General features: G+C 37.9%; 1 protein-coding gene across 1 annotated transcript; it reads right to left on the bottom strand.

Annotated features, from left to right (window-relative positions):
• Window positions 1-281: 281 nt before the first annotated feature.
• Window positions 282-27,617, bottom strand: LOC117301097 (uncharacterized protein YBL113C-like). Its single transcript, XM_033784981.1, has 3 exons — window positions 27,590-27,617; window positions 772-1,271; window positions 282-731 (listed from the first exon to the last, which is right to left on the bottom strand). Exons 1-3 carry the CDS (start codon window positions 27,615-27,617, stop codon window positions 282-284), a joined length of 978 nt encoding a protein of 325 aa, XP_033640872.1.
• Between the last annotated feature and the right edge of the window lie 257 nt (window positions 27,618-27,874).

The raw sequence follows: 27,874 nt of genomic DNA, 5'->3' as shown, positions 1-27,874 counted from the left end.
TAGACCGATGGTCGAGGCTGATTCGTTATCTTTTCCTATCAGTTTTGTGTGATTTATTTATTACGGGAAGAGTCAAACATCTGAAGAGGTTGATGCAAACATAATTAAACTTTCCCCGACCCACGCACGAGTGGCCATATCCTAAACCCTAACAACCTTCACTTCCTGGAAAATCATTATTCCTTGATGGATTAGATTTGGGGTTGACCAAATGATGCAATATTCTGATGAGTTTAGAGCAGCTAAATCTAAGACAAAATCTGAACAAAACATGCAGTTGTTCATGTTGATTTTGCGATTGATGTTGCTGTTGTGGTTGGTGTACTGTAGGTGTTTACGTTGGTGTTGGTATTGACGTTGCTGTTGATGTTGGTATTGGTGTTGGTATTGGTATTGGTGTTGACGTTGGATTTTGGTGCTGGTTTGGTGATGGTGTTAGTATCGGTATTGGTGTTAACAATGCTGTTGATGTTGGTGTTGGTGATGACGTTGGTGTTGGTATTGACGTTGCTGTTGATGTTGGTATTGGTGTTGATATTGGTAGTGGTGTTGGTATTGGTAGTGGTGTTGACGTTGGTTGTTGGTGCTGGTTTGGTGATGGTGTTAGTATCGGTATTGGTGTTAACGTTGCTGTTGATGTTGGTGTTGGTGATGACGTTGGTGTTGGTATTGACGTTGACGTTGGTTGTTGGTGTTGGTATTGGTATTGGTGTTGACGTTGGTTGTTGGTGCTGGTTTGGTGATGGTGTTAGTATCGGTATTGGTGTTAACGTTGCTGGTGATGTTGGTGTTGGTGATGACGTTGGTGTTGGTATTGACGTTGCTGTTGATGTTGGTATTGGTGTTGGTATTGGTATTGGTGTTGACGTTGGTTGTTGGTACTGGTTTGGTGATGGTGTTAGTATCGGTATTGGTGTTAACGTTGCTGTTGATGTTGGTGTTGGTGATGGTGTTGGTACTGGTGTTGACGTTGCTGTTGATGGTGTTGGTGTTGGTATTGGTGTTGACGTTGGTGTTGATGTTTGTGTTGGTGATGGTGTTGGTACTGCTGTTGACGTTGCTGTTGATGATGGTGTTGGTGTTGGTATTGGTATTGGTGTTGACGTTGGTGTTGATGTTTATGTCGGTGATGGTGTTGGTACTGGTTTTGGCGTTGCTTTTGATGATGGTGTTGATGTTGGTATTGGTATTGGTGTTAGCGTTGGTGTTGACATTGGTGTTGACGTTGGTGCTGGCATTGATGGTGTTGGTGCTTGTTGCTACTGCTGTTGCTGTGGTTGTGTTGTTATATTTGTTTTAAGGGTATGCATAACACTGATCAGATTGATAACGTAAATGATCACTGACTTGAACATAACGTACAAAGAATCTCATGGTCATTAGATGAGGTTGGCGGAGAGATAACTCTCTTCTCTCTCTCTCTCTCCATGAGTTGTAATGGTTATGAAAAGAACCAGTGGTTGACAAACAGACGTTTCGATCAGTGTGTTCTGATCATCTTCATGAAAGAGAGATATTGAAATCGTTGACAATTCCCTTAACACATTGTTAGGTTTTTAGAAATTGGGAAACCCTAGTAAAACATATGGTTTTTCAATTTTTTTTTCAAACAATTCATTGAAGAAATGAGAAGAAAAAAAACGGTGTTTCGAAACAGTAAAACATAAGGTTGTTCACAGTTCATTTAAAACTCCGTGTCCTTGTTAGTGTCCACAAAATTAAAAATCAAAATTAAAAATCAAAAGCATCAGCGAGGCAACAAACTATTTCACACGTGTGTAACGTCTTGAAATTCGTTCATTTCTAAACTGCCTACCAGTTGTAAATGCTAATTGCAATGGTATATAGTAGGAATGTCTTATCATTTCACTGTATTTTCCTGTGTCAGAATTGGCCCGGATTACAGATCCAATGGGGCCTGACCCACTATGGATCAATATAACCTGACATCGGAGTCACATTACCCAGAAACGGATCAAACTCACGCAGATTCCTAGTTAAAACCGTTTTTAAACCAGTTTTAGGGTCAGCCTGACCCAGAAACGGGTCGTACTCAATGGACCTATTATAATCCGGGTCAATTCTGAACCGGATCTTTTGGGAGCTAATGGACAATTAATACATACGTTGTGTACACCTTTAAAACAAAACTATTCCGTTCTCCACAAACATATTCTTTCCCTTCCAGGGAACTGAATATTTTAAGTTCGGAACAATCCATTTACCCTCCCTTGAACTGAAACATCTCTTCAAACGAATTGAAAACATGCAACTCATGCATTTAATTTCAGCTCATTAACAAAGTCCTATAATGCAAGGGGATTTGTACACGGGTTCCCACAACTAGGTCAAGAATATTACCCATACATAATATCAAGGGAAAATTTAGCTCACTAACAAAGTCCTATAATACAAGGGGATTTGTGCACAGGTCCTCTCAAATGTGTCAATAATATTCCATACATAATCAAGGAAAACATTATAATTCACATCGCTGCATTTCAGTTCAAACTTGGTCTTTTTAAAATAAATTACAAAGTGCATTCCCATCGGGCTGTTGTGGGAGCGTTTGAATATTCCCCCTTAACACACTTTGATGGAGAAGTATATTTGACGTCAATGACAACTTACTGCATTACCTAGAGTGCACACGGCCATTTAAAAAAAAGCGGTTTGCTACAAAGCAAAAGAGCAATGCATTGTAACACCTTCTGGTATTTTAGTATTCATGTAGGGTGGATTTATAAATGTCATATATCACAGGGGGAGGGGGAGGGCATTTTATGAAAATTTGAAAAATCATGGCAATTGGATAACAGTCGCGGTTTGAAGGTGAGGCAAATGGATACACAGATACATTTTGAATATCCAGATGAAAAAAAAAATTAATAAGGAAACTGAAATGTGAATGAATTTCCTTGTTGTGACATTGACATTATTGATACAAAAAACAAAATTAATGCAAGTAAGCAATAGAGAACAAACAAATAAGAAAAAGTAGGCTTTATAGAAAAAAAATCAATAATTAGTGTTAAAAAAAAACCTTTATTTTTAAGTTTAAACTAAATAGTAAATAAATAAGTGAAAGTATAATAACAAAATGTTATATAAAATAAAATTTAAAAAAAATAATGGTCTTTAGTGCTTTGTGAAATCTAGCCCATGTACTGGAGCGCTATACGCCTCTCTTAATATTTATGCATGAGGTACGTCACAATGCTAACCCCAAACGAGGCGATGTGCGCAGCCACTGCAAGTGATGGGGGACTGGCGCCCATACGCCTCTCTTAATATTTTATGCATGAGGTACGTCACAATGCTAACTCAAAACGAGGCGATGGGCGCAGCCACTGCAAGTGATGGGGGAAGTGCGCCCATAGCCTCATTTTGGGTAAGAATTATGACGTCATGCATAAGTATTAAGAGAGGCGTGTAGCCTCATTTTGGGTAAGAATTATGACGTCATGCATAAATATTAAGAGAGGCGTTATTACTGATTGTGCAAGCCTCGCGCGTATTCGAACGAAGGACCCATTAAACTGCGCGAAATTGTTTCCTACACGCGTTAAAGCAATGAGACCATGGACCAAAGTGATCCCACAAATTTTAAAAAGGACGCGAAACTTGCTAGGTCTGCAGTGAGAAAAAATATATCACTGGTAACCCAAAAATACTTCGTCCTTGGGCAGCTTTTCCTATCAATACATACACATCTCCCTGGTGGTCCGTCATCACCTGTGCCGCTGCAAATGGATCGATAAACAATTCCGATAATGTATGGACTGATACATCGCAATAAAAGAAGCGAATTCAGCAATTCTCACCGAGCCATCACAGAAAAAGTGAAAAAGTTTGAAAAAAGAAACTCGTACTTATTAAAAAAAGGCACTTGACACGTTTGGTAATTGTCAAAGACCAGTCTTCTCACTTGGTGTATCCCAACATAATGCATAAAATAACAAACCTGTGAAAATTTGGGCTCAATCGTTCATCGAAGTTGCATGAGACTTATGAAAGAAAAAACACCCTTGTTGCATAAAGTCAAAATGTGTGCTTTCAGATGCATAATATAAAAGGCTTCAAATAAAGTCTTCTATTATTTGAGTGAGAAATTTCCTCTTTCTCAAAAATTTATTTTACCTCAGTGGTAGCCGTTTCTCACAATGTTTTATACTATCAACTGTCTCCGTTACTCGTTACCAATTTAAGTTTTTATGCTGTAACAATTATTTTGAGTAATTACCGATAGTGTCCAGTGCCTTTAAGTACGAAGAAAGAGGCTAGTCACCCACCAAGAAACACCCCGAGCGAATGGGCTGTCCATCCAAGTGCCAACACGTTCCTAACACCAGACTGTTCAATGTACCGTCAATGTACGCCACTGGAATGTTCAGCTCTCCCACGAGGTAGGAAGTATTAACTACGCTCGTTTGTGTATTTAAAGTCTCTGGTATCATTCTGAAAATATCTCACATGAATTTATTATAGGGAGGGAAATATGTCCCACTCTTCAGGGACATTGGTATGGAACAGATGGTAGGAGTCCACTATAAATCGATTTATTGAATTATTATTATACAACTATTAACTGCGTCAACTGTAACTAACCTCAAACTTTTCTCACAGTATGTTTGCAGCGTACATCCGGTCATTGGAAATTTGTTGGATTCAAAAAGAAAGGAAGTATTTATTTGTGTCTTTTCTTGTTCTAGATAATTATTTTAGTTTAATTTCTCAATGTTTTTTTCTTTCTTTTTTAATTAATTGATTAATTTGTGTTTAGTATGAGTTGTACTTGTATTTATTTATTTATCGATTTTGTTTTTAATCTCTATAAGTTTCTAATTTGTTTCAGCTTATTTCAATATTTATATATTTATTTATAACGTTATCAGTAGTAGTTTGGGGCCAAGGGTTTGGGTACCTCTTGTAAGACACAAAACACAAAACTTTCACGCCAAACTTGCAAGGTTTTAAGATTATGATGATAGAAAGCTTCCCCTAAAATATATCTTGCGATGGTGCTGGAAATTTACGACAACCATTTTTGTCTCAGTGAGACCCAGACTATTTGTGCATGTACAACGGTTTACGCAACTCTCCTGAAAAAGATTATCTGTGATTCAAAAGAAAAATCAAATATTATCTACCAAAGGTATCAAAACCCTTTAAAGGCAGTGGACATACTATTGGTAATTACTCAAAATAATTACTAGCATAAAACCTTTCTTGATTACGAGTAGTGGGGAGAGGTTGATAGTATAAAACATTGTGTGAAACAGCTCCCTCTCAAGTGATGTAGTTTTCGAGAAAGAAGTAGTTTTCCACGAATTTGATTTCGAATTTGAGGTCTCGAAATCAAGCATCTGAAAGCACACATTTCGTGTGACCAAGGTGCGACAAGGTTTATTTTTGTTTCTTTTCATTAATATCTCGCACTTCGACGACCGATTGAGCTCAAACTTTCACAGGTTTGTTATGTTATGCATATGTTGAGATACACTATCTGTGAAGACTAGTCTTTGACAATTACCAATGGTGTCCAGTGTCTTCAAAGCAAATAAACAACAACTATTCCTTCATTATAAGGCTTTAAAAATTGTTTTAAAAAATGCTGTTACATCGATAATTTGGTTAATGAGACTGACTTCCAAAAGGGTCATCATGCTGACCCGGAAATGGGTGCACGGAGTAATGAATCCATTCCGGGTCATTTCTATGTCTGAGGAGTGGGGAGCTGTTGGACCGCGATATGGGCTCGGTGGACCGCGAGGTGGTTCTTTGTGATGGGGTCATGGTAAGGCATGTAGGTTATGGAAATTGGCATAAAAAAATATTTTTGCCTTTAGGGCTATCGCAGATTTCTCCTTTAAAAAAATTAGATCGATCGAAAAGCAATGACAGCCATTTAAAAAAAATTGAAAACTGCCTGTCGGTTGATTTACATTTTATTCAAATACAAAAGTGTAAAAAAAAACAATAATAATAATCATCTGATGGTCCTCTAGGCCTTGCTAAATATGTTTTGTTTTTCGTAGAATGCACAACTGTATGTGCAATTTCCATGCTACTTATCAACAAAAGCACACACTCACCACAATCCAGCAAACCAATGGAACATCACTCTTGGTACAGAGAAGACAATTTTTCTTAATATTGGGAAAGAGTCACAATTTCTAATGGGTACTTGGGATGTTGTTCCCCACTTACAGTCCACCTGACTCGTCAGGCCTTACACCTTTGGTAAACTGAGTCGACATGTTAGAGTGTAGCTAATTTAAACTGACAGACATGCTAAAATATCATCCAACATGCTTAAAAGGGGGAGCGAGAAGGTTATTTGACGGCACCCCTCAATCCATTCAAAGTCACAGAGGCCATTCCCTCCTTCAACAAACACGAGAGCTAATAATACTACAGCCTGACCAGCAAAGCCCTTGATTTTTGTATTTTTGTATTTTTTTTTCAGGTTAAAAAGTCTCACGCTAGGTTGAAAATCTCACGCTCGGTCCATCGAGAAGACAGAAAAAACAAACCCCGCAAGATTCGACCCGTAAAAAGCAATTGCTAGTGACCGTATCAAGCTAGCACGTGATTGATGGAGTCATCATCAGTACAGTTCGGCAAACCATCCCGGTAATAATGTCGTTATTCCTGATACCCCCCCCCCCCCCCCTCCCCCTCAGGGGTCGAGAGAGGGGGGGGTGGAAGAGCATGGATCTATGGAGGCCTTGGCTGACTTCCTCTGCTACGCGACCATCATCAAACTATCACAAGGCGCCCGGGAAATTGAAATTGACCGCGTTCAGCGTGCTATGTATAAAGCCACAGTCCATGGCAAGGCTACAATCCACCACCGATCCGCTTCCAAATCTGCTAGCAACTCAAACAGATCCAGTGTAAATTGCCTCCACATGTATGGCGTGCCGTTTGTCAATTAATTGTTTGGCACTTTTCTGGCATGTTTTTACCATGGTTTATAGCAGTAAGATGTAAACCATATAGAAAGTGTTGTGAACCAATATTTTGGTGCTTCAATTTTCATGACATAATATAGACCTAAACCATTTAAGTTTCTAAGATGCCTCAACTTTCATGGTTTTATAATCAATTATTTATATACCATGATTTTCTGGTTCAATTTTCATAGTTTGCCAACCATGTTTATAGGATGCGTAAACGTTCATGTTTCTAAGATGCCTCTATTTTCGTGGTTTATGAACAATGATTTGTAAATGTTTATTACATGTTCATGGTTGGTAAACCATAAACTAAAACACAAACAATATTGTACTGGTATGTTAACCATAAAAAGGATTTGCCAACAATTTCTATGATGTAGACCTACACCTAATTGATATAAATCATGGCGATAAAAGTGCTAAACAATTGATTAATATTCTTTATCCCCGATGCAAATTTAACATCTCTTATATCGTTGCGGTACCCGCTGCCAAAACATAGGATTCGAAGTGGCAGTAGTCTAGTTGGTAAGACACTGCTCTAGAATTACAAGGGTCGTGGGTTCGAATCCCACCCGAGTAACAAGCCTGTGATAAGTTTTCACAGGACTCGGGAAAGTACTGAGTATACAGTGCTAACACACATCGGTGTATGGGTAAACAAAAAAATAAAAATTAGTATTCTTTATCCCCGATGCAAATTTAACATCTCTTTTAAACAATTAATTGACAAACGGCACCCTATACATATGTGCTTGCCGAGCAGTTAAGCCGAGATGAGCTTTTTTTTTTAACTCGGGAAAGTCGGAGTCGTGAGAGAAGAGAAACCAGGTCAATTGCCTGAACCGCAATTCCTTAGAAGAATCTCTCAGAATGGAATTGGTGTACTCATGTTGGCAACAACATTACATCCTCAAGGAAGATTACTGTCTTCATCGCATCAATCATTTTAGGTACATCGAACAGCCGATGTTTTACACGGATAGTGTGGAAACAGATTTGTATGTGAAAAGAAAATACAAGAGAAAGTGTTTTATGAGACAGTACACTCAGTGGGTTCGATCAAATCTCTAACAACCGCGACTAAAACAACCGGTAATTGTGCGGTGAAACGCAACGTGTTACGCAATGTTGTTAAAGGTGCGGCTGTTTGGTAATGACCCCGAAAAGAAATTGTGTAAAATTGTGTTCTCTCATCAATATAGGCATTAAAGGCAGTGGACACTATTGGTAATTACTCAAAATAATTATTGGCATAAAACCTTACTCGGTGACGAGTAATAGGGAGAGGTTGATGGTATAATACATTGTGAGAAACGGGTCCCTCTGAAGTTATTATCTCGCAACTTCGATGACCGATTAAGCTCAAATTTTCACAGGTTTGTTATTTTATGCATATGTTGAGATACACAAACTGTGAAGGCTAGTCTTTGACAATTACCAATAGTGTCCACTGCCTTTAAGTCTAGACACATCTGAAGCTTTCACAGGTGACTTTCATGTTATCTTTCTCGATGGTGGTCTGACCATCAGCAAAACGAGACAGAAAAAAATCATACGACACTTCCTTTAAACTTTAACCTACATTTGGTTGAATTTATTTTACTTTACATTTGGGTTTAATTTTATTTGTACGCACATTTTGTTTCCAAGGTCTTGCCAGTAAATTAGGTTGTATTGACAAAAGCAAAACAATAAACCCTTTACCTTTAAATTGATTACAATGATGATCCCTAAAGATTGTTTTCGTTCTAATTCGTGTTTTGTTTATTTGCATGTTTATTTGGGTGTTGTTGTTGTTGTTTTTTGTTTTTATCGTCTTCTTATATTTGCATCTGTATTTTGATGGTTTTTTTTAAGGTTTAAATGAACACGTAAACGGTTTTCTCAAAATCGTTTAGGGATACCTGAGGAAATACTACCTTTAGAAGACATGAAGTAACGCCTCTGCACAAATCCTACTTTAAACAACAAACACGATAAATGGGTAAAACACGGGTTCAATCCCGGACAATTAATTTTGAAAAATTCAACCAGGTAAAATAAGGAGAACTTTAATAAACAAAAAAGCAATTACCAATTTAATCCCATTCCAAATCAACAGTAATGTTTATCTTACCCACTAAATAAGACGAGCAGTTGACAGTTGTCAAGAATTGCAAACTATCCTCTTTCAACATTTCCATATAAATTTGACAGATGGGAATTTTTGTATTAATAATCATCAGTAATTGAAAGGGAAATGAGCATAAATTGTGCAACAACAAAACAACAAGAGGAAGAGATTAAAATGCCCAAGTCTCAATTCGCCAGTCCGCAGGGACATATTCAAAATGTTATTTGAAGGTGGGTGCATTTCAGGAATAACACCTCACACTGGACAACACGAGATGACAACGTGTGATCTATCCATTGATTTACTAAGTGGGCGTTAAGTTACATCTCTCGGCGGTCTAGTTTGAATTCATACAGTATAACACGGATAAAGTTATTCACACTCGGTATTTATGTGATATTCAATTTCCTCTATTTAACCTCGTTGTATTAAAGACACTGGACACTTTTGGTAATTGTCAAAGACCAGTCTTCTCACTTGGTGTATCTCAACATTTGCATAAAATGAACAGCCTGTGGAAATTTGAGCTCAATTTGGCGTCGAAGTTGCGAGACAATAATCAAAGAAAAAACACCCTTGTCACACGAGGTTGTGTGCTTTCAGATGCTTGATTTCGAGACCTCAAATTCTAAATTTAAGGTATCGAAATCAAATTCGTGGACAACTACTTCTTAGCGAAAACTACATCACTTCAGAAGGAGCCGTTTCCACAATGTTTTATACTATCAACCTCTCCCTATTACTCGTTATTAAGTACGGTATGCTAATAATTGTTTTGGGAGTAATTACAAATAGTGTCCACTGCCGGAGCATTGCAAAAATGGGGTTATCTGGGGTACGATCATAGAGCTACAGCTCAATGGGTCAATGGGAAAATTTTCTGCATCATTCGCTGCCATAGCAAGACAATAACACTCCGCTGTCATGTAATACTTTTATTTATCGTACAGCATATCAAAAGTATACGGCTCCTTAAAGGAACAGGGTATAAAAAAACGCAAATTAGTGAACGTTTATATTTTTTTCTTTATTTCGTGCGCTCGAAACCATTTTGTGCACACACGAAATCATTTCGTGTGCTCGGTTCGAAATAATTAAGGGCGTGCGAACGGAATTCGAGGTTCAAAAGAATTGATTTTGATATCTCAACAGTTGGTAATTACTAGACAATTACTAACTGAGAGGGCGACTTGCCCATCTAAAAGCATTGTTAATGGGGCGGTGAAAGGTCCATCGATTTATACACTGAAAACATTCTCCTTGGCGTATATTCAAAGAGGACTGAACACTTAATTCTTTCCTCGTGGTTTAATGAACTCAAGTTCGTTCCTCCCTTGTTTTTTGTCTTTATAATAAACCTTGTTCATGGCGCGCGGTTATTTTTCTACGCTATAATACAATAGCAAGGACCATTCTTTCGGCTGTTCCAATTTATGTTTGTCACCTAATGTGTTAATAATAAATGGACGCATCTTTTGAAGAACCAAACTAAACGAGCTTTACAAATGAAAAGCGCCGTTAAATGGAAGTACTGGACTTGAGTTGGTGTGAAAGTAAATGTTTTGTAGTATGTTTCTTATGTACGCAACACACAATCTGCGCATTTTTGAGAATACGCAAAAAAAAAAAAAAGTTGATTTGATTTCCTCGTGGTACATTGAACTCAAGTTCATTACTCCTTTGTTTTTGTCATTGTATAGTCCATTGCGCGCGGTTGCTGTTAGTACAATATAAATATGCTCAGCTCTTATCTAGCCCGTAATCTACGGGCGTCTCAAAGTACTTAATGTTTTAAACACAAGTTGTTTGACTAAGTTTGATTGATGAGATCAATTTGTTAAAAGCATCTTGTATGATAAGTTTGCAAAGTGAAGCGGTAATATTTGCAGCCATACATGCCAGAAACACTTACGAGAAGTTTATAAATGTACTGAGTTATTTTACTGAGATTCCATAGCCCTGGATGTTCAGCCTCTTGTTAAATGAGGTTAGTGTGTATACAACATCAAACAGAAACCAGGCACCAGACACTCTTAATGACAAACGGTTGCATGTGTGTGGTATATAAGCTTTGCAGAAGGAAATGGCGGCGGTGACTTTTTTATATAATTAGTCTCCAATAATAGAAACCTCGAGCTTTAATGACGCATGCTTGAAGATCTTTAACGACCAACAGTTGCACAAACAAGTGCAACGTAACTAAAACTTGTTTGTTTAACTTCACCCTTATTATCAACAAGTGGAAGTATCAAACATTCGAAGACACAGTTACAAACTAATTGGCGACCATTCTATGCATTCAACTCGGTCATTATCACGCACTGATGACCTGCGCCTCACACAGTTATTGCCATTAAGAAACTAGTGTACAGTTTACAAGATGTAGGGACAATATCATCTGCAGCCCACCATATATACACCGTACACTATATACATATATAACCCCCCCCCCCTAAAAACAAATAAAAAAAAACAACAACAACATATTATGCTCGTTAAGGGACCACGTTGAAGTTCACGTGCTAAGACAACTACGTGCTAAGCCCAAATATCATAATACTTTGAAGGAATATTATTACACGTAAGAAGTTGGTTTAACACCTAGACAAAACACAACAGGTAGAAGAGGGTGCAAACTGCAATCCGCTCATAATTATTTTAAACATTATTTTTCAAGGGTGGAAAAAAAGAATAAATAAATACAAATTTTCACAGAGCTATTTTAACTACACAATGATGGTAAAAATACATGTCTACAGATTTTCAAATAACTTTACATGGTAGATGCATCATGGTTGAATATGGCGTCTGTCGTCTATTATGGTTATTTCAAGTAAATTCGAATATTGCAGAGCTAGAAGCTTATGAACATACATAATGTTCATTGTGGCTTTCTCGTTATACAAAGCTTAAGCCACTTAAGGCTTGCTTTATCTGCGTTTATCTTTCTAGACTGGATGGGGTGGGTATGATATTGCCAAACGAACTGAAAAGCATGATTGTTGATCGGGACAAGAAAAGAATGACTCATGAATGCATATCATAAAAATCAATAGTTCTTTATCTATTGAATTTCACAGAATTTACAATATGAGTTTTGAGCTTTAGTCTGCGTGCACCTTCTATAAGTTGAATTTAATATTGCCAGACATTATTGACAAGCTCGAATTCTGCTGGATCGGGGCAACAGCGCAATGTCAGATGAACATCATCATATGAATCAAGTGGGGAAGTAATTTTGTTCCATTCAGTTTCACAGAATAAACATTATGATTGCGGGAAAAATGAACATTGTGAGGCACCGTCTGGCTGTACCTCTTATTACAACTTTAATTCAATGTTGCCAGGCGACTTGACAAGCTCGATTTCTGGTGGATCAAGACATCGCAGAATGATGAACAATTAATCATAATGAATAAAGAGGGGAAGTTATTTTGTTCCATTCAGTTTTACATAACAAACAATTATGAGTGGAGGAAATTAACATTGTTGGGTAAATTGAGAGCTCCTGTCTGGGTGTATATACCTCCTATGACAACGTTTAATTTAACGTTGCCAGGCGGATTGACAAGCTTGAATTCATCGGGGAAAGTGCCGATGTCCGATGAACATCATCGTACGAATCGAGAGGGGAAGTTTCACTCAGTTTCACAGAAAAAAAGATTATAATATCTGAGTGGGCAAAAACTTAAACATTGTGGGGCAAAGCGAGGAGTGCTTCTGTCTGGATGCAGTCAAAACGCAGTTTAATGTTGCCATGATAATTGACTAGCTCAACTTTTTTGGATCGGGACAGTGTCAGGTAAACAACATACTATGCGTCAAAAGAGGAAGTAATTTTGTTCTATTCACAGTCTTACGAAATAAACATTATTAGTGGAGAAAATGTGGAGCAAACAGAGTGCTCCTCTTATGCCAAAGTTTAACTTAATGTTGGCAGGCGAATTGACAATCTCACAATATGGTGGATTAGGACAATATCAAGAGGGGAGTAATTTCGTTCCATTCAGTTCCACAGAACAAACTATACGAGTAGAGGGAAACCGCATGAAGAGTATGAGGTAAAAAAGGCCTTCAAAGAAAGTGATTCTGTCTGCTTTTTTCTCTTATCCAAAAGTTGAATTTTTAAATATCTCGTTGATCGGTATAAAAGCAGAATGTTAAATGAACATCTCGAATCTAAGTTTTTTTCTTAAATAAAATGTCAAAGAATTTAAATATTATGATTGGGGGAGATGAACATGATGAGAAAAGGGCTGCCAGAGAGACTAAAGTGTTTGCCTTCAAAGACAGACTTGACTTTAAATCAACAGACGAATTGACATCCTTGGATATTGGTGGATTTGGGCAAGAGAAGAATGTCTGATGAACAACAAGTTTACTCATGAGTTTTACATTTCAAGTAAATCAAACAGCATGTACGATTTGGGTGAAATAAGTTAACAGTGTGACGATGATACCGTCCAGAGACTGTTTTTGTTAGCGTCAACCCATTTTGACATAGTACAAAATTAAAATTGCAAAACGAACAGACAGGGATGCTTTTTGTTATGATGGCAAGGTTGTTATTTTGATGGAGGTTTCTCCTCGATTACGGAACTCATGACTTGTAGAAATTACTTTTGAAATGACAGAAAACAGTGTTTCATTTCAGTCTGAAAGCTTATTGATGAAGAATCATATTCAGTAAAATATGTATTTCTAAAATGAAGGCATATTCGACAAGTCACAAAACAATAAACAGCAATTACAACAACAAAAACGACGACGACCACGACGACGACGACGACAACAAGAACAACAACAACAACCACAAAACAACAACAACATTAAAGGAATACACTATCTAGATTGGTCGAGTTGATCGTTAAAGCGCTTTTCGAAGACCAACACGACCGATCCAGTGCAACGTGTTCCTTTAACCACACAACAGCCGTTTTCTACAGTTCCGATCAAAATAACAATAATTACTGTGTTTAATGTTGTAAACTGTGCAGGGTTTTGCAATTATTTTCTCCGACTAACACAACGGATTTTGCCCAAATTCTAACAGGATAAGAAATGTTCATGTTTTTTATGGTAGATCACACAAAACATTAAATTTCCCTGCAACTATTTCGTAAGCTCTATGCCCTATACATAGATCCTGCAAAGACCTCCGAGTTTAGTGTGTAGGTTTTGAAAACATATGGGATGCCATTATGACATATTGCTGCTTTTCAGTATTGTTTTCTGAATTCTGTGGACTTGTTTACATTACCTGATTGTCGCTGAATGAATTTGTCTTCAAACAAACGAGATCTTCGAACGAATTTTGACATGTTGATACTGTTCCAAACGAGAAAACAAATTACAAGACATCATGTCGAGTTCCTGACAATAAATATTTTTTTGATTTAATTAAAACTACCCGTGCTACTAAGCAGTGGCAGATTATTGACTTGCAGAACCTTAAAGTGAAACTGTTTCGTAATTGTCATAGACCAGTATTTCATTTGTTGCTCCCACCTCAATTGGTCATCAAAGTTGCACGAAAATATTTACAGAATTTGTTTTCGTGTTGCATTAAACTGTGTGCTTTCAGATGCATGAGAGGCCCTTCTCAGATTCAACTGAAGCCTGTTAGGCCTATTATAGAATCTGAAAGCACACACAATTGTGCAACAAGGTTTGTTTCTATTCTCCAACTTGCAACTTCGATGACCAATTGAGCCCAAACTTTCACAGGTTTGTTATTTGATGCGTGTGTTGGGAAACACCAAGTGAGAATACTGGTCTTTGACAATTACCAAACGTGCCAATTTTTGAAGGCTATACGGAACTACACAGCTTACAAAAATGAACTCTTCATTGGCACAAGGGACAATTTTCTGACAAATGTTGTACTATCGACAGGAAACTGATGAAAAGATTTATATAAAAATATATTGCCTTCATGGTGAGAGTCTAGAACTGGTTACATGGATGTAATTTTTATGAGACTTGCAGCTGAGAAGCTGAATTCCGAAGGACACATCTAACAAGGACTCGTGCCTTTATAGGAGGCCAGCCACTTTGACCCATATATGAACACGGGGCACAGACACAGGGATCGAAGTTTGATTATTTTAGAAGGGAGGGAAAACCAGAAGGTCAAGAGCAAATCTAGTGTGGCAAATAACCGAAAACCAACACATAACTCTAATCACATAAAATGGCCCTCGCTGGGAATAGAACCAATGCCACGTGGTGAGAGGCGATCCCTTAATGCACTCGTCATCCTTTGTGGCATCAACAGGCATGATATTTGGTCCTTGAATTAAAGATTGACCTACATGCTCACATGGTAAAGGCTCTAATTTTAGAAATTTCAGGCTACTTCATCACACATTTTCTCTGATTTTCCCAAGAGCAGAAAAATCAGAAATCAGACTAAAGAGGAAAGAAGATCTTGCCTGCATCAAACGGGCTAAAATGATCGTAGGCGGTTAAATTTACATCTAGCAAAAGTACCGACCAGGCTATTCAAAAAATACCAATCTGTAAATACACAAAATGGCCGACAAGAGTACCATACGAGCAACAAAAATACTGTCGGTATGCCAAAAAAACGAGAGGTTACAGGCCAAAAAATAGCAATGTACACTCAAAAGGAATACAAAAGTATCATCAATGTTCCAAATCCCCATTGAGTTTCTCGACAAAACTACGAAAGTTTGTTTCTCAAGAGGACTCCACAGGTTTGTTTCACGACAGGACTCGAAAAGGTTGTTTCTCAACAAGACTCGAAAGGGTGGTTTCTCAACAAGACTCGAAAGGGTCGTTTCTCAACAAGACTCGAAAGGGTCGTTCTTAACAAGACTCGATAGGGTCGTTCTTAACAAGACTCGAAAGGGTTGTTTCTCAACAAGACTTGAAAGGGGTGTTTCTCAACAAGACTCGAAAGGGTTGTTTCTCAATAAGACTCGAAAGGGTTGTTTCTCAACAAGACTCGAAAGGGTTGTTTCTCAACAAGACTCGAAAGGGTTGTTTCTCAACAAGACTCGAAAGGGTTGTTTCTCAACAAGACTCAAAAGGGTTGTTTCTCAACAAGACTCGAAAGAGTTGTTTCTCAACAAGACTCGAAAGGGTTGTTTCTCAACAAGACTCGAAAGGGTTGTTTCTCAACAAGACTCGAAAGGGTTGTTTCTCAACAAGACTCGAAATGGTTGTTTCTCAACAAGACTCGAAATGGTTGTTTCTCAACAAGACTCGAAAGGGTTGTTTCTCAACAAGACTCGAAAGGGTCGTTCTCAACAAGACTCGAAAGGGTCGTTCTTAACAAGACTCGAACAGGTTGTTTCTCAACAAGACTCGAAAGGGTTGTTTCTCAACAAGACTCGAAAGGGTTGTTTCTCAACAAGACTCGAAAGGGTTGTTTCTCAACAAGACTCGAAAGGGTTGTTTCTCAATAAGACTCGAAAGGGTTGTTTCTCAACAAGACTCGAAAGGGTTGTTTCTCAACAAGACTCGAAAGGGTTGTTTCTCAATAAGATTCGAAAGGGTTGTTTCTCAATAAGACTCGAAAGGGTTGTTTCTCAACAAGACTCGAAAGGGTTGTTTCTCAACAAGACTCGAAAGGGTTGTTTCTCAACAAGACTCGAAAGGGTTGTTTCTCAACAAGACTTCAAGCTGGTCACCTCCAATGACTAAGAGTTGAACAAACTACAAGTAGCCAAAGGTTTAAATAAAGACAAGAAAGAAGCAGGTGAATGTTATATTCACTATGAATCACGGCCTATGATGTTTCAGAAGAATGCAAAAGGTTATAGCACACACTACGAAAAATAAACCGGTCGTGATAGACCTTGGTCTCGTTCAACCTCGGGTAAAATGTAGGTCGCATGAGAACGAGTTTTAATGTTACTGGAAAGACAATGTCAAACGATTCAGATGTAGTTTACTTAATCCATATTCCGATTCCAACAATAGACATCCTTGAGTTATCCATATTCAACGGATTAATTGTTATTTTCTTTTCATTTCCAGAGAGAGAGTGAGAGAGCAACCAAAGTGGTTTCACTTTAAAGATGCTAGATCGTTGTAGTTTTTTTGCTAGTTTGACAAAACAAAAATCAAAGTTCATTCAAGTAAGCCCTATTGCACGCTAAAACACTCCGCCAATTAAAATGTATTACAGTTTTGCTATCACAACATTCTCTTTCAGTTATTTTGCACATTACGTGTATTTTGAGCACTGTCCATGGCACATGCAAAAGTTTGTGTAGAAAAATTCAGTAGACATTTCGCAACTCCATAAATTACTAACGAGTGTCAACTTGTCATAGAGTTTCCTGAAAGCATGATTCGATGTATCATCTTAACCGCTTATAGTAACGTTGGTGTGTCAGATTAGAATGTAACGATTACCAACTTGAGTGTCAATATTCCTATTGAAAAACATACTCAACAATCTTGAAAATCTTGGGAAAACTACCACTACAAATTTGTTTTCGTCTTGAAGGGACTCGCTTAAGTCACTGAACTCTCGACCCTTGTGGGTTTTTACGCACATCTGATGTCGCAAGTCACAATCTGCGGTTATACAACATTTTTTGATAGCTTAGTTTTGTATCATTATGTCAGAATGCCAAGCTTTGCAGCTCAATCTTACAGTCAATGGGTACGCAAGAGACTCTAAAACACAAATGATCCCCTTGTGGTCGATAAAGTTAAAGAGTGACACTCCAAATGAACGACATATCAATTCAACGACTATGAGTAGAATGTCCCTTAAGGGGCGGACTCTAAATGACACCGTGCACTCTGGAAAATCACGGGTCGAAATTTTACCCGTAGGATTCTAAAAAAGGTCATTGTACGGAGCACACAATGGGACGGGTGTACAGAAAAATTAAACCCATTAAGTGACAGGCTTAAAGAAAAATAAAACAACTAAATCACCCCCCCCCCCCCGCCTCCAACCACCACCACCACCACCACCACCACCATACCCCTTGCTTTCTATCTCGTTGGAAATTGAGTTCAAATTCGTATCTTATATATTTCTTGATAGTTTGTCTGTCGGACAGCGTGTTTGTGATTCTTCGTCCTATATTCAAACAGCTTTGAAATCGAATTTATTTATTTATTTATTTCTTGTTTATCCTGGGAAATCCATTCAGTAAGAAAAACTCACTGATCTCCCATGGATCCCAGCTAATAACAAACTACAGAAGTGAACTTAAGATAAAAATATTACAAATTTACACAGAAAAATTGTTGCCATTGTAGTGTATTCATACTATATACTGTATATACTATTTATACAGATGTTTTTATTGTATTTTACCGTTCTCATATAACATTAAACCAAGTCAAAAGCTGTCTCGCGTTGATGGGCATTGATTGTACTGTCATGTTTGTGTTTCCAGCCACGTCTTAAATTCTCTAGAATGCAGACCCAAGGGATCTTGTGTCTGCTAATCAAATCGACTATAATGTCTTATTAGGAGCTCATAGACGCCACACCATGTCTTCTTGTCTCGTGATGTATTGGCATGTTGATCCAGTCCTCAGTTATATAGTGTTTAAGTTATTTCAAACATGTTATGGATGTTCATTTTATTGTGCTGTAACTTTTTTTCAAAGTACAGTGTTCCGTGTCTCCTAAGAATTTGTAAAGATACAAAAAAATGCACTTATTTACTTTTCATCCTTTGAGGAGTGTGAACTTTTTAAAGACACTGGATACTATTGGTAATTGTAAAAGACCAGTCTTACCACTTGCTGTATCTCAACATTATGCATCAAATAACAAACCTGTGAAAATTTGAACTCAATTGGTCGTCGAAGTTGCGAGGTAATCGTGAAAGAAAAAACAGCCTTGTCACACGATGTTGTGTGCTTTCAGATGCTTGATTTCGAGACCTCAACTTCTAAATAGAGGTCTCGAAATCAAATTCGTTGAAATTTACTTCTTTCACGAAAACTACTCCACTTCAGTGGGAGCCGTTTCTCACAATGTTTTATACTACCAACCTCTCCCAATTACTCGTTACCAAGTAAGGTTTTAGGCCAATAATTTGTTTGAGTAATTACCAATAGTGTCCACTGCCTTTAAAGCTCTTGAATGGAACACTCGGGTTCGCTACACTCCCGGTTCGCTACTTGGGTACTTCTAAAACAACTTATTGATTCATGACACCCCGTCAGAGTACTTGAATCCACAGACATGCAAAGACAAACCAAAAAAAAAACCTTGAGCCTTGCGTGCGTATAAATCACAACAAATCAATTAACAAATACCAAGAGTGGATGGGCAATCAATGTTAAACGTTTCTAACATACGAGAGGATCGTGATCCTTACTTAGAGACAATCCAGGACGGGACGATCTGGTATCTTGGTTCGGGAAGTGAAGAAGATGCCAGGATCAAATTGACATGTCGGGAAGAAACTTTGTTTTCTGTACATCAAAATTGGCACGGACGAAGTGTTTTTTAACGGGATTTTGTTTTTTTCCAAATCGATTCAAAAAAGGGAATCCTTAACCAGAAATCAGGAACATTTTTGAGCATGACAAAATTTGACAATATAACAAAAAGACGAACAAAAACTGTCGGGAAAGTTCTATGGGTAAAGATGACATAATTTCCATCATGTGCATGACGACTGAAAGGCTGTTTTACGAAGTTGTGTGCTTTCAGATGCTTTATTTCGAGACCTCAATTTCTAAATCTAAGGTCTCGAAATCAAATTCGTGGAAAATTACTTCTTTTTTGAAAACTACTTACTTCAGAGGGAGCCGTTTCTCACACTGTTTTATACTATCAACCTCTCCCCATTACTCATTAAAGGTTTTATGCTAATAATTATTTTGAATATTTACCAATAGTGTCCACTAGCTTTAACGATTTTAAAAACCATTCCCATACAAATGTTACTTATTATTGTGAAATTAACAAAACACAGTTGTTCAAGGCACTCAAAAGCATTCGGGGTCACTGTTATTATCGATGTCAGCTCAATTAATTTTCTTGATGCACCTTTTTCTTCAAGACCCCCCCCCCGCCCCTATATTTACCCACCACCTCATGTGACCATACATACAGAATTGCACCGTCCGACAATTGTTTTCCTCCAACTGTGGTTAGTCAAGTGAGACCCAATCAAGACAATAATGGTTCATCATCAATCGGATATTAGCGTCGAGTGACTAATTATACGACAACCCGAAGGATTTGAATTCAGTGGTTGAGCAATTACTTTATTTTTCGTACATTTTCCGGACAGTGCTTCGTGTGACGCTCTTGGCCCAATTTCAGCAAAAAAAAAACTGCTCGGTACAGACAAATCTTGCTTAGCAAAACAGGTTACCAGCCAACAATCCATAAAGTTTACATTTCTGCGACTAGTACCCACTCAATTTTTGCTTAGTAATGAAGTTAAAAATACTGCTTAAAAGCAGTATTTTGCTTAACAGCAGTGTTTTGTGCTATACCACAGCTTTATGAATTTGGGCGCACAAAGTTATGTGTAAAGCTCCTATATCAAACTAGGGCTAAAACTTGATCTTAAAACTCCCAATCGATCTTAACTTCCAAATCTAAGTGAAATCGACCCCATGACCGAATAATCAGGAATCGAACTGGGGCAGATTTCACAAAGATCTAAAATTGATCGTAACTGCAAATCAATCGTAGTTGCTTAGTCAAGTGTGATGTCACAATACAAATCACTATGGTGATACTGAAAATTTGTGTTGCGATGAATTTTATTGCTTTGTGAAATCGGCCCCTGGTCTCTCGTCAAAATTAATGCTCGGTGTGTAGCGATGACATTATCTGCTCTAGATAAAAGGAACCGTAGGTTCGAATCCTATCAAGTTTCCTCCCCCGTCAGGAAACGTAAAGCAGTGCAGAGTGCGCAGTGCATACTACTCATTGGTGCAAGGGAAAGAAACAAAAATGTATGCTTGAAGTTGTGGCTCATTTGAAGGCAGTGGACACTATTGATAATTGTCAAAGACTAGCCTTCACAGTAGTGTATCTCAACATATGCATAAAATTACTAACCTGTGAAAATTTGAGCTCAATCGGTCATCAATGTTGCGAGATAATAATGAAAGAAGAACACACCCTAGTCACACGAAGTTGTGTGCGTTTAGATGGTTGATTTCGAGACCTCAAGTTCTAAATCTGGAGGTCTCGAAATCAAATTCGTGGAAAATTACTTCTTTCTCGAAAACTATGGCACTTCAGAGGGAGCCGTTTCTCACAATGTTTTATACCATCAACCCAAAGTTTTATGCTAATAATTATTTTTAGTGTCCACTGCCTTTCTTGGTGACGAGTAATGGGGAGAGGTTGATGGTATAAAACATTGTGAGGAACGGCTTCCTCTGAAGTGACGTAGTTTTCGAGAAAGAAGTAATTTTCCATTAATTTGATTTCGAGACCTCATATTATTTAGAATTTGAGGAACTTCGTGTGACAGGGGTTTTTTTTTTTTTCATCTCGCAACTCCGACGACCAATCAAGCTTCAAATTTTCACAGGTTTGTTATTTTATGTATAATTATGTTGAAATACACCAAGTGAGCAGACTGGTCTCTGACAATAACCAATAGTGTCCAGTCTCCTAAAGAGCTGGTAATGTCCTTTTTCAAACCTTTTATTTAACTTCTATTGTTTTTATTAATGTAAAAATGCAGTGATATAGCGTTTGTGCTGCAAGGACAGTTTTTTTTAACCAAATCTATCTATCTTGACCCGCCGTAATTCCGTGTGACTCAAAATATTGCATGCCCGGTGGAATCTTGTTTTTTAAGCAACATTTCTAACTGCAACAAATGTGTCCTACAATATGTCTCTAGTATAAAATCAGTTTTGAAAAGATTCAACGCATGAAATTAGATTGTTCAAGTTATTGTACCGTGTTGATTTATTTTCTGCTACCGCATGGCTTCAAAGCAAAATTTTGATTATTTTGTATGCATACAAATTCAGGTCAGCATAAATAACTAAACGCACGTGGCGCCAGAAGGCTGCAGTTTGATTGCGCGAATCTGCAGCCACCAGTTTAAGGCCAGATATTATATAAATGTGACGCACTATAAGATTTCACACTGTTGGAAAACCGCTGTGGCGTAAGTGTGTGTAATGTAAAACCACATCATGAAATGTTCTTGTGTTTTCAAAGAAATGAGTAGTGACATCACCGTACGAGCGGAATTGCAGCGTGATGAGGGTTTTTATATCCTTTTGCACGTCACGTTTTTGGCCATGACATGATTCCCTACTCAATGTAAATGAAGATGTATTAACATAATTTACCTGGAGAAGTTTCAGCTTCATTAGTCATCAAGTTTTTCAGGAATCAGTGATACCACAGAGTAATGTTTTCAGGAGAGTCGCGTTTTATCTGTGGACATTGTGGTTTGTATTAAACCCTTTAAATTGGATACTTTTTAATGAAAACGGAAACAACATTAAAGGATTAGAGTCTTGTTTAATTAATTAAATTGTATTGCATTTATTCCATATCCGTTTGCAATTCAATACATTATTTACATACGAACTGGCGTTAGTGAAACGTAATCCTTGTGAGGCATGTCACTTGATGTTACACCAGTGCTTTCATCAATTTGCAGGTTCGAGTTGGCGGGGTTTCTAGTGGCAAAAACGCACGAGTTGCCGTTTCATTGCTTTACAAAATAAAATTAATATAAATCAACTTTACCAAATAATGTACACACTGCAAACACTGGGGTGTTAAAGACCTGCTTGAACGAAAATTTCAAGTCGTAAACTTAAATGCTGAAATTCACTTAAAATGTTTTCAAAGAATAGGGAAATCGAGTCATATGACTATAAAAAGATTTCAATTGTGTAAAAAAACAATCATTGTGAATGCCCTTATCCAGAGCTTTTCTGAGAGATTTGCGAAAAGCGCTGTTACGTAATCACTCGCAAAACGTCATCTCTGGGAGCTCCAGTTTGAAAAGCCGCTTTGTTGCAGCGTGGAGGCATAACAAAGCAAGCTCCCAGAGATGACGTCAGCGGCATTGTCCTTTGACGCGCGCTCTCAACGGCAGAAGTGTTTTTAGTTCTACAAAACCTTTAGGTTGGGGCCTGATTTTTTAGTCGATAATTACGAAAAATTGCACAAAATATCAAAATTACATTAAAATGTTGAACAGGTGCATTTTAAACAAGTTAAAATATCATTTCCGTTGAAAACATTCCGCTCAGGTAGCTGTTTAAAATTTACCTTATGGGTGCGGCCACAGTACTGATACAGAGACTTGCACAGTCTATTCAAACAGTTCAAACCCAGCGTCATCAACGTTAAAGGAACACGTTGCCTTGGATAGGACGAGTTGTTCTATAAAAAGCGTTTGTAACCGTTTGTTATAAAATGCATATGATTGGGAAAATGTTGTAAAAGTAGAAACCAATTATTCACACAAACATGTATCGAAATTGCACGGTTTTCCTTTTACCTTGTCGACTAACACGGTCGGCCATTTATGGGAGTCAAATTTTTGACTCCCATAAATGGCCGACCGTTTTAGTTCTCAAAGTAGAGGAAAACCACGTAATTTCGAGGCAAATTTGTGTGGATCATTGTATTCTACTTTTAAAACATATTTCCAATCATATGCATTTTATAACAAACGGTTACAAACGCTTTTTATAGAACAACTCGTCCGATCCAAGGCAATGTGTTCCTTTAATGGGCGTTTTGATACGAGCCCGTTCGGCCTGTGATGAAGCCATAAATACAAACCGCGTCCTGCGTCAATATACTAAAGTTTCTTTCCCAGAAGTTTTCTACCCTTTAAGCTTCCAAGTTGAACTTTGCAACGTGTCGACATCGTAACCGTTTCCGCATTTCAAACTCCAATCTTCTGTGCGTGCGTTCGTTTGAAATTGTTAATTTGGCATTCGTTACCAGAGTAACCGATCATTTGCAGCCGTGGCTTTAAAGCCGTTGGACATGTTTGGATATTGTCAAAGACCAGTATTCTCACTTGGTGTATCCCAACATAATATGCATAAAATGATAAATCTTGACATTTTGACATTGGTCAATCAGGTTGCAGAGACTAAATGAAAGAAAATACGCCCTTGTTGCACAAATGTGTGTGCTTTCAGATGCCTGAAAAGGGTTCAGGCCGGAAGTCGTATAATATATTTGAGTGGGAAATAACCTCTTTCTCAAAAACTACAATACCTCAGAGGAAGCCGTTTCTCACAATGTGTTACACTATCAACAGCTCTCCATTGCTTGTTACCAAGCAAGTTTTTATCCTGACAATTGTTTGAGTATCCTTACCAATACTGTCCAGTGCCTTTAAACGCGCGGTGAAAAGTTGAATGTACGACTTGTTGGATGATCCACAGAGACTCGCGCAGAGACAGGTTTGCGCCTAAAGGGTACGTGCGGTGAGGTGTCGTCGTCCCCCTACCGTATCTAATGTTGCCTCATTGATTGATTTTGATAAGAGGTTTCGGCAGGTCGTCTCTAGGGACGGGAGGATGAGCGGTTGCATAATGACGTACACACAAAGAGTTTGTTTTCTTTCTTTTTTCTTCCCTCCCCTTTTCCCACTTTTTGTTTTGCTTTTGCGGTCTTAAAGCCATTGGACACTTTCGGAACAGAGAAAAAATAAAAGGTCACAGATTTACATATAACTTACAGGGTTTACAGAAAGTAATGGTGAAAGACTTCTCTCGAAATATTATTCCATGAAATGCTTTACTTTTTGAGAAAACATTAAAACAATTATCGATTCTCGATATCGAAAATTGCGGATTTATTTCAAACACATGTCATGACACGGCGAAACGTGCAGAAACAAGGGTGGGTTTTCCCGTTATTTTCTCCCGACCCCGATGACCGATTGAGCCGATTAGGTTTGTGACTTTATATATAAGTTGTGACATAGGAAGTGTGGGCCTTTGGACAATACTGTTTACCGAAAGTGTCCAATGGCTTTAAAGGATCTGGGTACAAAACACAATGTCAACAGATTTACATTAAGCTTACACGGTTTGAAAATATTAATGATGGTAGAAAGTTTCCCCTAACATTACGTGCTAAGGTGCTGTAGTTTTTTTTTAGAGTTTAGTAAAACAATGTCACGAAAATAATTTTAGTCTCAGGAGACGAATTGACCACAGTGCTGTTATTTTGTTTGTTATCAAAGGCACGGTGGAGCTTTGTTCGATATTGCTGGAGAAAGTCAAAATGGCGGCTGTTATGTTTCCATAAAACAAAACCAGTTCAACTGTTACTGTGCTATAATGTATAAATTGTTTCTGTCTGCACTTTCATCATTCCATGTTACATGCCAAGGCAAAAAAAACATTGCATGGCATGTTGTACATAATCACTATAAAAAAATACTTTACACCATTAAACTGTTGTGCCCAAGAACGCCAGCCGCCTAAATTGAAACCAAGAGCAACCTCCACAATTTAGTTCACAATGTTTTTTCAAACTGGTCGAATTTAATAAGTGTTCCCTTAACAAAATAAATAACGAGCCTAACCATAACAAATGATGTAAGGTCCCTTTAATTAAAGTTTGTTCTCCATCGGAGGAGGAAGAGGGGAGGGGAGAAACGAAATTAAACAGTGTTTAGAGTTGGCTGGGGGCCACATATGGTATTTATCTGAAGGTTGGTCCAAGGACCGTTTGGTTAATCGTCGTGTGTACGACCTCCTATAAGAAAAAAAACATCTTACACGATGACGAGATACTCGCAACTCACTGGGGATAATTGTGGCAGAGCGAGTTTGTCATCATGCTCATTTACTTAAACTCTCTGACTGCGTGTCACGTCAACGAACCGAGTTGGCCTTAATATTGGGTGAGTTCGGTGGTCGTTCGGTTGTTGGATTTTTGCTCAACAATGAGGAAGATTCCCACTCATGCCCTTGTTTGTTGCTGTTTGATGTTGATGTTGCTGTTGTTTTTGTTGATATGTTGATGCTTGTGATATTGTTGTTGTTATCGTTTGTGTTTTTCGTGATGATACTACTGCAGATGTTGTTTTTTTTGTGGTGTTGTTTGCTGTTGATGTGGACGTTGCTGTTGTTGCTACTGATGTTGTTGTCAATGTTATTGATGCTACTTCTGCTTTAATTTGTTGTGGTGCCGTTGTTTTTGTCGCCATTTGTTTTTTTTGCTATAATTTGTTGTAGTGTTGTTGTTGTTTGTGTCTTCATTATATATATTTTTTTATGATATTATTATTATTATTACTATTTTATCTTTTTTGGAGGGGGTATTTCGATTTGGAGTGGTGTTTAGTTGCTTCAAAAACTATCTAAGTAAACAATGCTGCACAAATCAGTGTACGTCAAAACTAAAGCACAATTCCAACTACAGTACATTAAACAGTTGGTACAAGGACGGTACAGTGTGCACATTTTTGTCGCGACATTTAAAACTTCCTCCTTTCCAGATGAGATTAGCGAATAATTGAATCACGATGGTTCAATAAATCAAAATTCATATCTTGACAAAAGTAGATTGAAGCTTCCTTTTGAAATTAGATCAATCATGCGAGGAAATGTATGGTTTCCATCCTCCACCCACTGAGAAGTAATCAATACAATTGTAGAACATACAATATTATTTCGACATCGCGGAAATAATAGACATCACTCACCCTGCGTATCATACAACGTGTGCCTACTTGAAAATGTCTCATCAATGGGTTTATTAGTGGGGGCAATTTTGCGGAGTTGGAATTTGTGATTTTTTGTATGAATTGTAACAAAGCCTGATTCATGACCATCATTACAAAAGACTTTCCATTGCTACGTAGGGTGAATTCAATTGCTAATGTATGTTGCACTGTGTAATTTGACCCTCGTTTCAAGCCGCAAATCTCAGCAGATCTCATCTAGTTACATAAAATCTCACAACACAACCTCATAATTTCTGATCCAGTGTCATCCAGTCTCAGTATACATGTATTGTATACCTCATGGTTTCTCACCAAATCTCACCATATCGTAAATACATTAGTTATCATCAAGTCTCGCCATTTCATTTCAATAATTCAGGTTGTGAAATCAAGGACTCTCAAATCAAACTTGATCACCGTATACTAGATTAGAACCCAGTTGAGAGAAGAAAGGAGGCTTCAGTTTTCGGTGTGGGAGGAAACCCCCAGAGAAATATTCCATGGAAAGCCCACACAGTTAGGTCGGGACTAAAACCCCAATCCACGTAGTGCACCTGGTGCGATTCGAACCAGGATCCTCAGAGGTGGGCGGCAAGCAAGATAAGATGACCACTACGACAACCTGAACCACACAACGCACATTACAGGAGATACCACACAGCATGGTGGTACCTCCATTTAGTCAGTCCATTGACTAATGATTCAAAACTGGGTCATGTAAATTGAAGGCGATATAAAGATCCCACTATGCCAACCAAACCACAACAGCAATAATACACACTGTACATGTTTAGAAGGAGACACCAATCATGGTATCTCTATTTAGTCCACTGACTAATGGTACTGACCTTTCCCAGCTTGACTGACCAGCGTCATACTGCCCTGGGACAGATTTACAAAAACCAACGACAGCCGTCTATTTATGGTTTTTTTTTATACAGAAAGAAGGTTGTTCACAATGCTTTCTCCTCATCCATGTTTAACATAATAATAAATAAATACAACTGTATCTTTCCTATAGATCCTACAATGGTTGTGGGAGTGTACTATAAAGAAGGCATGATAGCTAGGACACGATCTGAAGGTAGTTTATACAGATAAAACTTTCTTCCCTACCTTCTAAAATACCACTA

This window comes from Asterias rubens, chromosome 16 (assembly GCF_902459465.1).
Source record: "Asterias rubens chromosome 16, eAstRub1.3, whole genome shotgun sequence".
Taxonomy (NCBI): domain Eukaryota; kingdom Metazoa; phylum Echinodermata; class Asteroidea; order Forcipulatida; family Asteriidae; genus Asterias; species Asterias rubens.
This window is presented reverse-complemented; position numbering and strand designations above follow the sequence as displayed.

Excerpts from the sequence above, each read along its gene's own strand:
- LOC117301097 (XM_033784981.1), bottom strand. The coding sequence starts at position 27,617 with ATGACGCTGGTCAGTCAAGCTGGGAAAG. Across the intron at positions 1,272-27,589 it reads GGTCAGTCAAGCTGGGAAAG|CAACAGCAGTAGCAACAAGC; the intron begins GTCAGTACCATT and ends ACACAACCACAG. Across the intron at positions 732-771 it reads ACACCAACATCACCAGCAAC|CACCAACAACCAACGTCAAC; the intron begins GTTAACACCAAT and ends TCACCAAACCAG.